The 16186-nt window shown below is 35.5% G+C and overlaps 1 protein-coding gene across 1 annotated transcript in view; it reads right to left on the minus strand.

Moving 5' to 3' along the window:
• The window catches only part of SLC9C1 (solute carrier family 9 member C1), a gene marked incomplete at both ends in the record, with an annotated part of 73561 nt that overhangs the window by 32722 nt on the left and 24653 nt on the right, over positions 1–16186 (minus strand). Inside the window, 5 exon segments of the mRNA XM_081078916.1 lie at positions 4589–4708; positions 7254–7348; positions 9628–9753; positions 11998–12164; positions 14227–14308. Of these exon segments, the coding sequence (XP_080935042.1) occupies positions 4589–4708; positions 7254–7348; positions 9628–9753; positions 11998–12164; positions 14227–14308 (590 nt within the window).

Below are 16186 nucleotides of genomic sequence, written 5' to 3' on the forward strand. Positions count from 1 at the left end.
TCTCTGCCCTTCCTGGGCTTATATGTCTATTTCTTTCACCAAGTTAGGGAAGTTTTCCATCATTATTTCTTAAAATAGGTTTTCAAGTCTTTGCTCTCTCTCTCTTCTCCTTTTGGTACCCCTCTGATGCAAATGTTGGTACACTTGATATTGTCTCAGAGGTCCCTTAAGTTGTCCTCATTTTTTTTTTTATTCTTTTCTCTTTTTGCTATTCTGTTTGGGTGTTTTCTGCTACTTTGTCTTCCAAATCGCTGATTCGATCCTATGCTTCATCTAATCTACTGTTGATTCCCTCTATTGTATTCTTCATTTCAGTTATTGTATTCTTCATTTCTGGCTGATTCTTTGTAATGTTTTCTATCTCCATTTTTATGTTTCCTATCTCTTTGTTGAAGTTCTCCCTGAGATCAATGAGCATCCCTATAATCATTGTTTTGAACACTACATCTGGTAGATTGTTTTTCTCCATTTTGCTTAGTTCTTTTTCTGGAGCTTTGTTCTGTTCTTTTATTGGGACATGTTTTTCTGTCTCCCCATTTTGACTGCCTCCCTGTGTTTGTTTCTCTGTATTAAGTTGGACTGCTATGCTTCCTGGTCTAAGTAGAATGACATTATGTAGTACGTATCCTGTGAGGCCCCGTGTCATAGTTTCCCTGGTCACCAGAGCTGGGTGCTCCAGGTTTGTTCCTGTGTAGGTTGCATGTGCCCTCCTGTTGTAGTTGAGCCTTGGTTGTTATTGACACATCAGTGGGAGTGATTCATTGTCAGGTTGATTGGTTTTGAGGATGGGCCATGACTACAGGGGATAAGCTCTTGTGCAGGGCTTGATCCTATGAAGCAGGATTCACTGTAGCAGGGCTCTGGTGCCTGCTCAGTCTGCCCTTTTGGTGTTTTCTCCTTAGAGGTGGCCCAGTGATTCTCTGGCTCTGTCTGAAGCTGGCCTTTGGCATGTCAGCCTGAGGTTTTCTGGGAGAATTGCACCCAAGGCCAAGTTCAGCTGCATTATGTGTCCTGCCCAAAGCCACCTGGTCTCAGCCACAAAGCAATCTGCAGATGCTTTTCAGATGGCTGGATGGCTGCCACCTGCACTGGGCTTGGAGGTGCCTAAAGAGCCCAAGCTGTGAACTGAGGCCTGCTCTCACTAGTTCCAGACTTAGGGCTGTTCAGTCAGAGGTATGGGACACATTGAGGCCAGATGCTGCTTTGTGAGTTTTGTGAACCTTTGAGAGATTTTAGGAAAGTGTGTAGCATGAGCCAAGACAGCTGTTTGTATAGAAAAACCACTGAGAGCTGCTTGTGTGGGTCCATAATTGTGTGAGAGGAGCGGGAACTCAGGGAATCACCAGGGTGGGATGAATGATCAGTGTTAGCTAGATTGATGTAGAATCAGATATGGTGGATGCTTGCGTCTGCACACTGGAGGGAGGAGGGCTCAACAAGGAAACAATTGCTTCCACCAGCTCCTCTGTGCGAGAAAAAGCTGCTCCTCTAGCACTTGCCCTAAAGCCAAACAACTCAATTTCACCCCATTTTTCCCTGATGCCTTTCGTGCTGCTGTTCCAGTGTTGGAGCTCAGGGTGAGAGAGTCCATCAGAGAGTGAGTCCATGTGTGGGCCCTTTAAGATCAATGCCTGGGACTCCAGTTGCCTTCCATCTCACTCATCCACAATCTCTGCAGGTTTTCACAGCCAGAAGTTTGGGGACTTCTTTCCCTAGCACGGGAATCCTGGGCTGGGGAATCTGGTGTGAGGCTGGGATCCCTCACTCCACTGAGGGATACCTCTACAGCTAAGATATCCCTCCCAATATTTAGTGGTCACGCGTGGGTGTGGGACTAGCCTGTTCTGTGTCTCTGCCCCACCAACCAATCTTGAGGTGGCTTCTTCTGTATGTCCTTTGTTGTAGGGCTTTGGGTCAGCTAGATTTCAGGTGATTCTCAATGATCATTTTTCTTTAGTTTATTTATAATTTTGATGTGGCTGTTAGAGGAGGCAAGCACAGCATTTACCTACTTTGCCATCTTCACCAGAAATCCATATTGATATTTTGTTCAATTCTGAATAATTTGATTTTTTTTTAATTTGAAGAATTGTATATAGTTTTCCATTTTTTTTCTATTTAGTTTATTGTGGTTATTGGACTTGTTCATGTTTGTGATTCCATCACTTATTAATTTCAACATTTCTCTAATACTTATCATATAGTCCATATTGAATAATTCTAATAACAAATTTTAGGGATGTTATTTCTGCTGATTTTTTTCATGGTTATTTGTTTTTCTGTGTGTTTGTTGATCTTTCATAGTGACTTCAGCCATTGGCTAGAGAACTCAATTTTCAATAGAATATTATTCAGCACTTAGTAGTGAATGCTAACATTTGTAAAGTGCTTGCCCTGTGTTAGTCCCTGAACTAAGTGCTTCTACACACACTATGTAATCTTTATAAAATCCCATGAAGTGGGCAGAGGAGAACCCAACTAGCATATTTTAATACCTACTGTATGTCAGTTACTTTCACAGATGCTTTACATATATCAGTTATGCTCCAGAATATGACACAGATATTATTATACCCATTTTTCAAATCAGGAAACTGAGATCTGAAAAACTCACTCAGCTGATAAATAATTGAGATGGGCATTCTAAAGCAAGCATGTAGATCTAGAATATGTATTACCCACTTTGAGATGATGGCATTCTGGAGATAGTCTTAAGGATATATTGGTTGTCAGTTTTAGTTTTTCAAATTTCTGTTTCCTTAAGATACTTCAACAGAAATAATTACTCAGAAAGCATAGCTTAATTTAGTAATAAAGGCTTTAAAATAACTATAATACAAAAATATCCTTTTGGAATTTATTGAGTGTAGTGGATTAAAGATAGAGACACAAACTTTGATATTCCTATTGAGAAGAGGAGTGTATATTTCCTCCTCTTCAACCAAAGAAAAGAAATACAAGGCATCCAAATTGGAAAGGAAAAAGTAAAATTATCTCTATTCATAGATAACATGATCTTAAATACAGAAAATCCTACAAAATTCACAAAAAGCAATGAGAACTAAGAAGTGAATTCATCAAAGCTTCAGGACACAAGATCAATATACAAAAATCAGTTGTATTTCTATTCACCAGGAATGAACAATCCAAAATGAAATTAAGAAAAAAATTAATTGACAATAGCATCAAAAAAGAAAAAATACTTAGGATTAAATTTAACTGAAAACTTGCACACTGAAAACTATAACACATTCCTGAAAGACACTAAAGAAGATCTTGGTAAATGAAAAGATGTCCCATGTTTATAAATTGGAAAGTTCAATATTGTTAAGATGGGAATACTGCCCAAAGCAACCTACAAATTCAATATGAAAATCTTAATGATATTTCCCCTAGAAATAGACAAAATTCAAAAATTAATATAAAATTGCAAGTGACCCCAAATAGTTACACCAATCTTGAAAAACAAAGTTGATGGACTCACACTTCCTGATTCCAAACTTGTCTAGCAGTTGTGGAAAACCATTTGATGGTTTCTCAAGAAATTAAATAAAATTATAGTATGATCCAGCAATTTCACTCCTAAGTGCATACCCAAAAGATGGAAAACAGGTATTCAAACACATACTTGTATACAAATGTTTATAGAAACACAGTTCACAATAGCCAAAAGGTGAAAACAACCCAAATGTCCATCAATTGATGAATGGGAAACACAATATGGTATATTCATACAATGGACTATTATTCAGGGTAATAAGAAATAAAGTATTGATACATGCTACAATGTGGATGAAAACATTATATTCAGTAAAAGACACCAAATACCGCATTTCCCCGAAAATAAGACCTAGCCGGACCATCAGCTCTAATGCGTCTTTTGGAGCAAAAATTAATATAAGACCCGGTCTTATTTTACTATAAGACCCGGTCTTTATAATATATATAATATAACATAACATAACATAACAATGCAATGCAATGTAATATAATATAATATAATACCTGGTCTTATTTTACTACAATATTATATTACTATATAGTAAATATTACTATATTATATATTACTATACTATAATAAACAAGACAAGATATTATATTAATTTTTGCTCCAAAAGACGCATTAGAGCTGATGGCCCGACTAGGTCTTATCTTTGGGGAAACATGGTAGTGTATGATTGTATTTATGTGAAACATTCAGAATAGGTAAATTCATAGAGACAGAAAGCATACTAGTGTCATCCAGGTGCTGGGGGAAAGGGGAAATGGAAAGTGACTGCTTAATGGGTACAGGGATGATGGAAATGTGAAATTTGAAAGAGGTGATGGTTGTCCAACATTGTGTAAGTACTAACCAATACTGCATAAACCCTTAAAAATGGCCAATGGTTAATCTTGTTATATGAAATTTACTCAAAAACAGTTATAATCTCTTTTTCTCTTTAAGTAACTTTTTAATGTATATAAGTAATTTAGCTGTAAACTACATCAAAATACTTTGGAAAGTATTCAGAATATAAATTTTAAAACATAAGAAGAGTTTCAAATGAATACAATAACATTTCTAGTAAAGTTCAAAAACACTTACCTTGATGGGACCCCTTTTTCCTTGTTAGTGTTATACACCCAATTAAGCAATACTTTTCTAATAAAGCTAAGAAATTTTTTGCTTTCAGAATAATTCTTTATCGTCTCAGGACTCATATATCTAAAAACAAGAAAGAAAGTATTGTCCAAAAGCAGGAAGACTATTTTGCCCAGTGACGACTGGGGATGATACATATTCATGGGCATAGATTAAAGTCACAAAGTTGTAGATACAAGTAGATATATAATTATGAAGTTATTTTCTACTTACTCATTAAACAGAGAGTGTGAAAAATTGGAGATACCTGATTTAAAATAGCAGAGATGTTAAAGTTTGGGGAAAGAAAGCATACCATAATAAAATATTTGGGATTCAAATACATCTGGGTTTTCACATTGGACCCCCCATTATCTGGTGTGGTAATGAACCAATTACCTCACTAACCTGTTTGTTCTGTAAAATGGAAGTAAAAATACTTATGTCAGCCTGGGATAATCAAATGAGAAAGTATATATGAAACATCCAGACCATCTCAAATATCTTTCTATCTCTTTTCTCTCATCTTCACGGCAAGTAGTCAGGGAATTTATGGGGGAAAACACAAATGGTAGCATAAGAATTAAAATAGTTGCTTGGACAAGTTGATGGTAATAAAACCCTAAAAGACATTTTGGTGGCACTGGTCCCAAGTTGTCTGTAGGTTTCTGCTGGATTTTCTTTTGAGACAGCTTAGATCTGTGTACTATGATTTAGCTTAGCCAAGTCCCTTCTTTTTATGAGGAACTTACAGGCTGCTGAATAGATTCTTTCATTGTCTTCATCAGGAGGATAGAGGTCTGTCCTTGGGTCTTAGTTTCTATCTTAATTAAAAAGTGGCTTAATGGAAGGTCATTGGTGATTTAAGTTCAAAAGTGAATCTTGTCTTTCCTATTGATTATAATAATGTTCTCATTCTGAAATTTGGGCAATTTCTCTGCTACAGGGAAACTGATATAATTGAAAAGAATGAAATCATTAAATTCTCTGTGATTCAATATAATAATGTGGTAATTACATAGAAAATCATGAATACATATATGACGATTCGGTCCTAATTTAAAAAATGTTTCTCAAAACCTATTATGCTTGCTAAGTGCTGGGGATAAAACATAAACAAATACTGGTTTCTGCCCTCAAGGATCCAGCAGACTAGTGGAGTAAAACATGCTAATAGCAATTTCGGTAAAGTGTAGTGTTGCTGCAGAAATAATAAATAAGAGGACATGATGGACCCACAAAGGAGTGCATTTATTTATTTATTTATTTGTTTGTTTGTTTGTTTGTTTATTTAATTTATTGGGTGTATTTAATATAGTCTTCGGGAATGAAGAAACCTTCCTGAAGGAATTAATATCTAAGCTAAGATATGATCTTTTCACAAGTTCCATAAATCCTAAAATTCTGTGATATAGTGAAAAGAGGAAAAATGAAGGCAACGGGCTGAATTGTTCTGTACTGTTTTTTCACATTAACCTTTCTTGTAAAATGCAGTGACAATGATTTTTCACATGTCATTTATTCATTCTTTTAAAAGCTTCCACTGCATACTGTGTCTGTCTTCTCTAAAGTACACGTCATACTGTTTTAAAGTGATCTTGTTTGCCCAGCCCTCTTCCCTAAGTCCCCTAACACCTAAACATTTGAAGGGCCTGGAGCAAGAGGGCAAATGGAGCCCCTTGCATCATACATGAAATATTTAAATGTTGTTAATCAAGAAACCAACATTTTAAATAGGATATTTTATCTTCCTCTCTTGACAAATACAATGTCATAATGATTTGCATGGCAAGGGTTGAAATTAAAACTATTAGACTCTGATAATCTGTACTTGAACTGTAATGAGGACATGCTCAAGTGTCTGGTTGCTTCTCTTCCTACACATGGCTTTACCTCTCACTGTACCACAAGCTGTACATGTGAGTGGACACCAGGCTGACACACCTCTTAGGATTTGGGGTATGTACATTGAAAGCTCAGTTACTTGTGAGATGATAGCCCAGGGGAAAAGATCCCAGAAGACCCTAGAAATGAATTTAGGATCATTTGAGCAGGGAATTTTGGTGTCCTTTTTACCAGGGGTGTGAACTAGAACAAGAAGGTATGTCCAGGCTTTGTATAGTTCATTCTTCCATAGGGGATGATCTGAGAGTGCTCCTTAATTCCTCAACTTTGAGGAGCTCACTGCTTTCAGAGGAGACTTACATCTAAAGAAATCATTACAAGTGTATGCTAAGTACTAAGGGAGGATGTGTTTTGGGAAAATGTGCCTGGAAGGATTAAGGAAGCCTTGACCTTAGTGAGTAACTCAAGTAATCTAAAAAAAGAAAAAAAAGTAAAAGCAGTTTACCACAGCTTAGCTTTGAGGAACAAAAGAAGAAAGTCAAGAGCATCTCAGTCAGAAGGAGCAACTTGTTCAAACACACAGAAGTGTGAATGAGTAGAGCAAGTTAGCAAAACTGAAAATAGGTGATTTGGCCTGATGGTGGCCTGTAGAGCAGACAGTGGCTTGCATAGATAACACTGGGTGATCCCAAATTACCAGACATAAGCAAGAAAAATAATTCGCACAATTTCCTAAATGCAGTGGCTTAGGAGGGTGGAAGCTTTCTCTTGATAATATACTTACTCTCCCTTGTCACTAAAGCTTCCTGCTGCACCTACCAGCATCTGGACTGCACTCTGGGACAGAGTCTCATATCTGTATTGTCTCTGATAGCTTGCCTAAAAGAAATGTTAAGTCAAATCATTGTATAGCATGAATAACAATGGCAACTTATTATTTCCTTTATGGAAAAATAATCTGTTAGAAAGAAGTCAAAATGCCTAAATATTCTAGTATCTTAATAAAAAGAATCTCTCTCTGAGTCTAGACCATGAGATCAATGAAGAGAATAGGTCTGAGCTTTGGGTGGAACCCAACTTATTCTGTAGGAAACTAGGATTCTGTCAGATGTTAATTACATTTTCAAAAATAACTGCAGTTCTGTGGCCAAATAAGCATGGAACGGCTGTAAGCTATATTCCCATTTTAAAAGTTCATATGCATATTAGAACATTAAAGGCTCTGAGAAATCCTACAGTGAAAGATCCTACTCTATATTTTTATTTAATGCCATTTTTCCAGATAGTTTGACAACAGAATGCTGTTATCTTCAATCTATTGTTAGTATTAAATCAATAGCTACTGTTGTGCTGAACACAGTTATTCATTCATTCAGTTCACATATTGAGAGCCCATTCTGCTTCAGGAACTACTTTTCATGCTGAGGAAACCACTGTCTGATATTTCTCCTGGCCTCAGTGTGCTGAACACTGTTGAGAATCATTGCACAGACCAACTTCCAAAATTGGAATATATGATATAACTAAAGATTCCTGGGTGCTATGGAAGACATTCTGTCTGCACAATAATTTATGGATATTTAAACATGGTTTTACTCTTGGGGAATACTAGAAAGAGATACAGGCTTAGCAACACAAATGACCAAGAATTTAGTTACTAGAAACATGTTAATTCTTACATTATCATTCACACCAAAAGGTAAGAAGAATTTAGAAAATGGTTGATTCCTAAAAATAACTGCCATTTATTGAGTTCTCTACAATACTATTGAATTAACTGATCTAACCATGTATATACAAGTGTGTTTTACCCAAAACTATTTAATTTTTTTGCAATAAGTTTATGAGGAAGGTATTCTAAATAGTATTTTATAGATGAGAAAGCTGAGGCACAGGGAGTCAAGTAGTTTTCCCAAGATCACATTAGAAACTCAGTTCTCTCTGAATATAAAGCCTGTCTCCCCTTTCTCCCACGTGTATGCTTCCTCTCCTATACCCTGTCTTGCCATGATATACTTCTTCTAACGAAGAATAGTAGAGACGTTGCTCCAGTTAACAAGAACTGGCTAAGATTTAAGGCAAGAAACTGAAAAGGTACATGGAGTGTATATTGCAAAACCATGGAAGATCACAAGTGGAAAAAATATCAGAGGTTATTCAGTTAGCATAAATTTTCTCTTCTACAGATAGGGAGAATAAAGACTAAAAAGAATAAGTCCTGAGTCACACATCATATTAATAATGAGAGTGAAATTCAAAACAGAGTCTCCTACATTGATTTTAGGCATTTCATGAAATAAATTAAAAATCAGGAAGTGACTCAAAGACATGATCTCATAAAATCTGCTGCTGAAACAAAGCGCCATTTGGGCATAAGTTCATCCTTCATAGTATTACCTCAATTGCATATAGAAGTTATTTAGGTCGTTGGGAAGGCTGCCTTTGAGGCTCAACTTGTCTGCCAGGACTACTACTGAAGAGAGAACAATCATACCCTATAGACCTTCCATTTCCCAAGTTGGACTGAGAAAGTAGAATGCTTGGAATCCTGTATGGTTGGAATAGCTGAGACATTTGTGACCATTCCATATACAATGAGGAAGACCCAACATGAACATTTTGAGAGGATGAGTCATGGCAACTAGCCTGGATAGAAAATGTTTATTAGGCTATTGCAATTTCCCATAGAGTCTTACATGCTGCAGTGTTACAGAATTTCTTTAATTTTTACCCAACATTTTACAGAGAAACCTACCACCTTCTATCTGCAGTTATTAATGAAGTGATGGTATCCTTTTATGCAAAACTGGCTTGGACCCAGAGATGGGCAGTGTCATGGAACTGACTGCATAACACATCTGAAGGTTAAGTTCAGCTGTAATTCCGTCATTGAGATCTGTGAAATTCCCAGTTTCTCATAATTAAACACTTTTTACTTAAGCTAATTTGGGGAGTTCTTTCTCTTTTCTTTCCCTTTTATTTTTTCCTTTCCTTTTTTTGCAGTCAAGCAGATTCCTAAGACAATACCAAACTTTCCTTTGCCTTTGTAAACAATCTATTAAGCTATGCAGATTAATAAATCAAGATATCTTCAACAAAAGAGAGTTTTCAGTATAATTTTAGAAAAATAATTTAAAAGTATAAAATAAAGTACTAACTATTTGTGCTGACAAGAGACGCCTGTTGGCCAGGTCCATTGCTTCAATATTAAGGGTCTCATCTATTTCCTTATTACAGGTTGGACAGTTCACCTTTTGATGTTCTGTTGTTTCTTCTTGGCTCAACTAAGAAAAACACAAATCAAAACCAAAAAAAAGTATATGAATATTAACATACTGTTTAGCATAAACCTCGAGCAATTCATGTACCAGTTTGGATTGGAAAAATTATAGAAAATTTGCTAGATTCAGAAGAATGTTCTGATGAGTTTCCTCAACATTGGCACAGTTATCTAGAATGTAAAATAATTGCCCGTTTCAGGAGGAAGGAGTTACAGCATATATTTACCTTTACATGGCATTGTTAACAGTTTATAAAATCCACCACATATGTGGTCACACTTTAAACCAGTGAGCATCAACAACACCTGAGAATTGTTAGAAACATACATTCTCAGATCCCTCCACAGACCTCTTGAATGAGAAACTCGGGGAATGAGGCAGGAATCTGTGTTTTTACAAACACATTCCACAACTTTGCTGCAGCTAACGTTTGACAACCACTGCTTTAAACTAATCACTGAAGACAGAATAGAAAGTGAACATAGCATTAGAAGATTAGAATATGGTAACCCCATTTTATAGATGAGAAAAGTTGGAGCTTAAAGAAAATAAAAGATTTGCTCAAGATCACAAAGCTATTTATTAAGTGACAAAGCTAGGATATGAACAAAGATTTTTTGAGTCCAAGACTAGTGCTCTATCCATAGTGTCATGCAGCATCTCTCCTCCAGCTCCCGCTCTCGGTGGGCGGACACAGAGTATGGTGAGGCCAAACAGGAACACCAATGGAGCCATGGAGAGGTGGTTCATAGCACTATAGTCTCGCTGACGGTTGGGTGAGACACAGGAAGCAAGAGCCACACAATCCACAATCCGCTTCTCTTGCCAGCATAGTCCCCTTGCCAGCATAGACACAGCAGGTATATTAGTGTCTAATCACTAACCGACTACAGCTGATGGCCAACTAGTTACAGGTGAGCCAGCACCTTTCCACGTGAGGCCAAGAGCCTGGAAACTGCTCTTCTGGCTCTGTCCCCACACATAGTACAATGCTATCCCTCATGTCTACATCAAAAAGAGGAGAGCAGTTATTGATCATCTGCCTCCTGAAACAGATCAAGTACCAGAGTGGTAGCCTCATCGTTGACTTTGCATTAGAAGCAGCTGAGTAAATGGACTAAAAATATATATTCCTGGGACCCTCCTCAGAACACCTGCATCAAAATCTCCTGGGTAAAGCTAGGAAATCAATCCATATTTTTAATAAACTTTCCAGATGATTTTGATTCAGCCAGTTTAGCAAAAGTCCACAATCAGATGCTGGGAGTTAGTATTTAAAAAAAAATCCCTGGATTTGACTTTTATTTGTCTCATTTAGAAATTCTGGCAGTATTATTTCAGGCAGAAGGCTTACTTCGGACCCCCAATCTTGAGCTTCAAGCATTGCTTTATGGGTATGAAATGGATTTTGGAGAATTCAATTTTATAGGTATTAATTATCTTACATCAGCATTCCTGGAAGTTGGCCCCTCATATTATATAATGCAGAAAAACATTGCAATGAAAACTGGACATGACATAGGAAATAGCAAAACAGCTGTAGCATTGAGAAGATCCCAGAACAACTTCTTCCCAGAACAATTTCTTCTTATGGCAACCATGACTGACTGATGCGTTATTAAGTTGGTGCAAAAATAATTGTGGTTTAAAAGGTTAAAAATTGCAAAAACCATAATTACTTTTGCACCAACCTAATCATACTCTTAAATGAATAAATCTGACTGCAGAGATTCTAAAGCATATCTCAGAAGCAGAGGGTGACATCTCATCCACATCTAAACATATGATGCTGGCTTTAAATTCTATTTTATATTAAAAGTAATATTAATCATAAGCTAGGACCTAGCAAGTCTTTGTCATATAATAGCCTAAATGAATGCTGAACAAAAGAGCCTGTCCACCCTCAATATAGTAAAAACAAAACAAAACAAAACAAAAAACCTAGTCATTATCCTCTTTTCATGATATTTTTTAAAGGCAGCTCCAATACACTGCTCTTTCTTTTGAATTTGTTACATATATTTTCTATATACTCAAAGAAGTTGTCACTTCTACTTTGCCCCACAATGATCACAAAATTCCCTAAAATCCTCTCCTTACTATTGTGGTAAATAAGTAGTTACCAATACACTTTCTCTGTCAATTGTAAGTATTAAAAATTGTGAATTAATATTTATAACATTTACATTTATTCAAGGGCAATCATATCTGCTTTGAAGGAATAAACGAAAGATATTACTTGCTTACTGCATATGGGTTTTGAAGTATAATTGCTTTCTCAACCATGCTCCAATCTGCATTAGCAAGATCTTTGTCAAATTTGAGTGCAGAGGCTGCAGACTTGGTTATCTCTTGAAAGTGTTGAAATGTATAATAAAATGATTTATATTTTGTTGATGTGACATCATGAAGTCCTTTGATACAAAAAGCACATTTTAAAATAGTAGGAACAACACCATTTTGATCTTAATTATAAAGGTTCCTTTTGTTCATATTGTACTAAGTATTTGTTTAGAGTTGAAGACTCAACATAAATTGTGTAATAATAGGAACACCAATAATTTCAAAATTTTCTACTTTCATGCTACTCACAAAAGCCGAGGTAAGTAATAATAATGATAATAATAATAATAATAATAGCTAATATTTATCGAGTGCTGAGCAAGCACATCTCAGCACTTTGTATTAAGTCTTTTGATCATTTTGACCACCTTTTGAGGTAAGTCTCTCTTCCCAGTTCGATCGATGAGGAACAGAGTAAAAGAGGTATGATGACTAATTTTATGTGTCAACTTGATTGTGCATGGAGTGCCCGGATATTTGGTTAAATATTATTCTGAGAGTGTCTGTGAAGGTATTTCTGGATGACAATGACATTTAAATTGGTAGACTAGGTAAGGCAGATTGTCTTCCTCAATGCGGGCAAGCCTCATCCAATCTGTTGGAGACCAGAATAGAACAAAAGGCTGAGCAAAGAAAATTCACTCTCTGCCTGATGGTCGTCAAGCTGGGACATGCTTTCAGATTTGGACTGGAACATGCACCATTGCCTGTGTGGTTCTCAGGCCTTTGGAGTGCAAATATATCTGCTGTGCCTATTTATCTCATATAGGTATAGATATAGATACAGATATATACATATAATACACGTACACACAGTATATGCACATATGTATATCCTACCTGTACGTAAGATCGTGTATATGATATATATGTATTTATTTCCAGATATATACCTCCAGACCTCATTAAGGTTTGAAGGACTCTTATTATCAGATGCAAATTCCTTGTTTTGAGCCATAGAAGCTTCTTTAAAAAGCAATAATGTCCCATGAACAAATGTTCACTGCTCTCCATGCAAGTAATCAGATGTTCCACAATAAGAATTTTAGGTTTATTTACCTACTAAGTAAAACATATGATACTCTTTGCAAAACTTTATCCCTTTAATCTGTTCTTATTTTACTATGCTAAGGCTCAGAATTAGAAAAAAGAAAAGGAAAAACGATTTTGTTACAAATATGAAGGAGGGAGGGAGATTGGATAGTGCAATATTATCCATGAAGATGAAATTTCAGCTTGATGAAAAATGCCATGAGAGTGAAAACTCTGCAAGTAATAGAAAGGGTGATAGAGCAGTTAAGAATATAATGGATTAAAAGCATCAGGGCAATTTGTTTCTAGTTCTGTAACTGCCATTACCTAGTTGTGTGACCTTGAGTAAGAACTTTAGATCTCAATTTCTCAATTTTTAAAAAGTAGGGGATTAAAAAAGGCATATTGCATTATGCAAATGACCTCCTATAACTGCTATTTCTGCTTCTACTCTCCTTTGTAAGTGAAATTAATTTTTCAAATATACGGTGATGGAAGGAGAACTGACTCTGGGTGGTGAACACAGAGTGGGATTTATAGATGATGTAATACAGAATTACACCTGAAATCTATGTAACTTTACTAACAATTGTCACTCGAATAAACTTTAATTAAAAAAAAATAAATTTCACTTATAATTTCTTCAGTAATCTACCACCTGTTGTGTTTTCTATCTTATTTAAATGTGATTTGTTTACTTTGATGCACACATGCCTCTCTGATATTACCTTATTTGACTCATTTACTGTTTTACTTCTCTCTAATGTAAGCTCCATCAACTCAGAAATGTTGTTTGTCTTCATAATGCATCACTATCATTTAAAATAGTGCCTGGCATATAGGAAGCTCTTAATAAAAGTTTGTCAAATAACTGAATACATTCATTATATTATTTTACTTAAACTGGACTGATATAAATAAGTAACCTTTTTAAATAAACAAGCTTATTGGCCTAAACCATTCGTATGACTTTACTTAGAGACCCAATTTTTTCTTCAATTAGACATCATTGATTTGTATTTATATAGCTTCTTTCTTAATTTTTAGCAATATTTAGAATATTTTTTCTCTTCATGCAAAATAGTAATTAGTGGGGCTTACCTAGTTTATTAACTGCCATTGGCAAAATAATTCTATTGGCCATCAGGGTAAGTATGCACACTGACACTCCATGAAATAATACCTATAATTGAAAAAAGCACTAAGTAAGTATTCAAGACAATTTCATATAATATCTTCTGTACTTACCAATGTAAATTAAGTTAGGATGTGCTATGTAGATGCTCATGGTGGGGAGAATTTGGATGTCAGACGTGATGAAAATACTCTGGGGCATCTCTATCATCCTGCATATACGTCACCCATGCTTTTGAAACCAAACCAAACACCAGGACACATGGTTTGACAAGTAAACATATATAGACATCGTAACGAAAAATACTTGTCTTTAAATTCCATTGCTGCATTTCTTGGGCCTTGGAAATATGCCTATATTTTATCAGCTCTTACCTACTATACCCACCTCCATGTGCATAGCCAGTTCTCTATTCAACATTACCAGTACATCTGTATCAGACAATTCTCCTCACCTGGGGAAAGAGAACGACTCAGAGGCCTTGATATGTTTGTTCCACCTCATACTTTGTCTCTCTGGCATCCCTTCATTGTCAGCAAGGAGGAACAATTAATGTCTTTGGTGCCACTTGTTTTCTTTCTCTTATATCCCAAGTTGGTCTCCATAGATGAGTGGAGCAAAACTTTCCAACATGAGACTCCACACTTCTGTTGATTTTTGGAATTCTGACTTCTAAAGCTTATGTTAAACCCTTAGCCAATCCTGTGTTCTTTGGTCACAGATATAGGATTAGGGACAGAGCATGAAACCACACCAGAGACTCTCAAGGTTGCACATTAGATTCACCTGGGAAACTTTAAAATATTGGTGCGCAGAATACTCCCACTGAATATTCTGATTTAATTCTTTACATGTGCAACCCAAGTTTGGTAACTAGAAAAAAAAAACAAGGTATAATCTATATACATTGAAATATACTCTGTCGTTTGATAAGTTTTGACAGTGCATACACCCATATCACCCTTAATCCTATCATGATGTAGAATATTCTCATACCCCCGACCCCCAAATTTCTCTAGTGCCCTTTCCCAATCAATCCTTTACCCCATGAGAGGCAACAACTGTTCTAATTTCTATTTCTAGAGATAAGAATTGCCAATTTTAAAACCTTCGTATAACTTGAATACTATGTTTATCATTCTAGTTTTAATTTGTATTCCCCTAGAGTAATGATGTTGAGCATTTTTAATTTGTTTAGTGATATACATCTTTCTTTTTGAAGTATTTGTTCACCTCTTTTGTCTACTTCAAAAACTGTGTTGTTTTTCTTTTTATTATAAAATTGTAGAAATTTTGAAAAATATATTCTATAGATAGAAGTGCATTTTCAGATATATATGTATATATGTATATATACACACACATATATCTATACATATATATATATATGTATATATATGTGTATATATATATATATATATATATGTATATATATATATGCTGGGGGTGCCAAAAAATGTATACACATGACTTGTATTCATCTTTTGTTATTGGTATATATTAAGTGTTACAATTTTAATACAGTTTTTTCCTTTCTTAAAACTTTTCAGAGTTTTTGATTTTATATTTAAGTCTATGATCCACCTCAAATCAGTTATATATATATATATATATATATATATATATATATATATGTATATGTGCATACATAGTTCTTTATTTTTGTTATTTTAGTTCCCTTGCATTATTTTCTTGAACATTGTACATAGTACTCGTATTGTATCTTTAATATTTGTTTCCTTGCATCATGCCCATATATAGAAATACATTTAATCTTTTTATATTTAATTTGTATCCGGAGATCTTGCTGAACTCACTTATTCATTTCTTCTTCTTCCTCCTCTCCTTCTCGTTCTCCTTCTCCTTCTTCTCCTTCTTCTTCTTCTTCCTTCTCTTCTTTCTCCTCTTCCACCTTCCCCTCTTCCT

Source organism: Rhinolophus hipposideros (assembly GCF_964194185.1).
Source record: "Rhinolophus hipposideros genome assembly, chromosome: 2".
Taxonomy (NCBI): Eukaryota; Metazoa; Chordata; class Mammalia; order Chiroptera; family Rhinolophidae; genus Rhinolophus; species Rhinolophus hipposideros.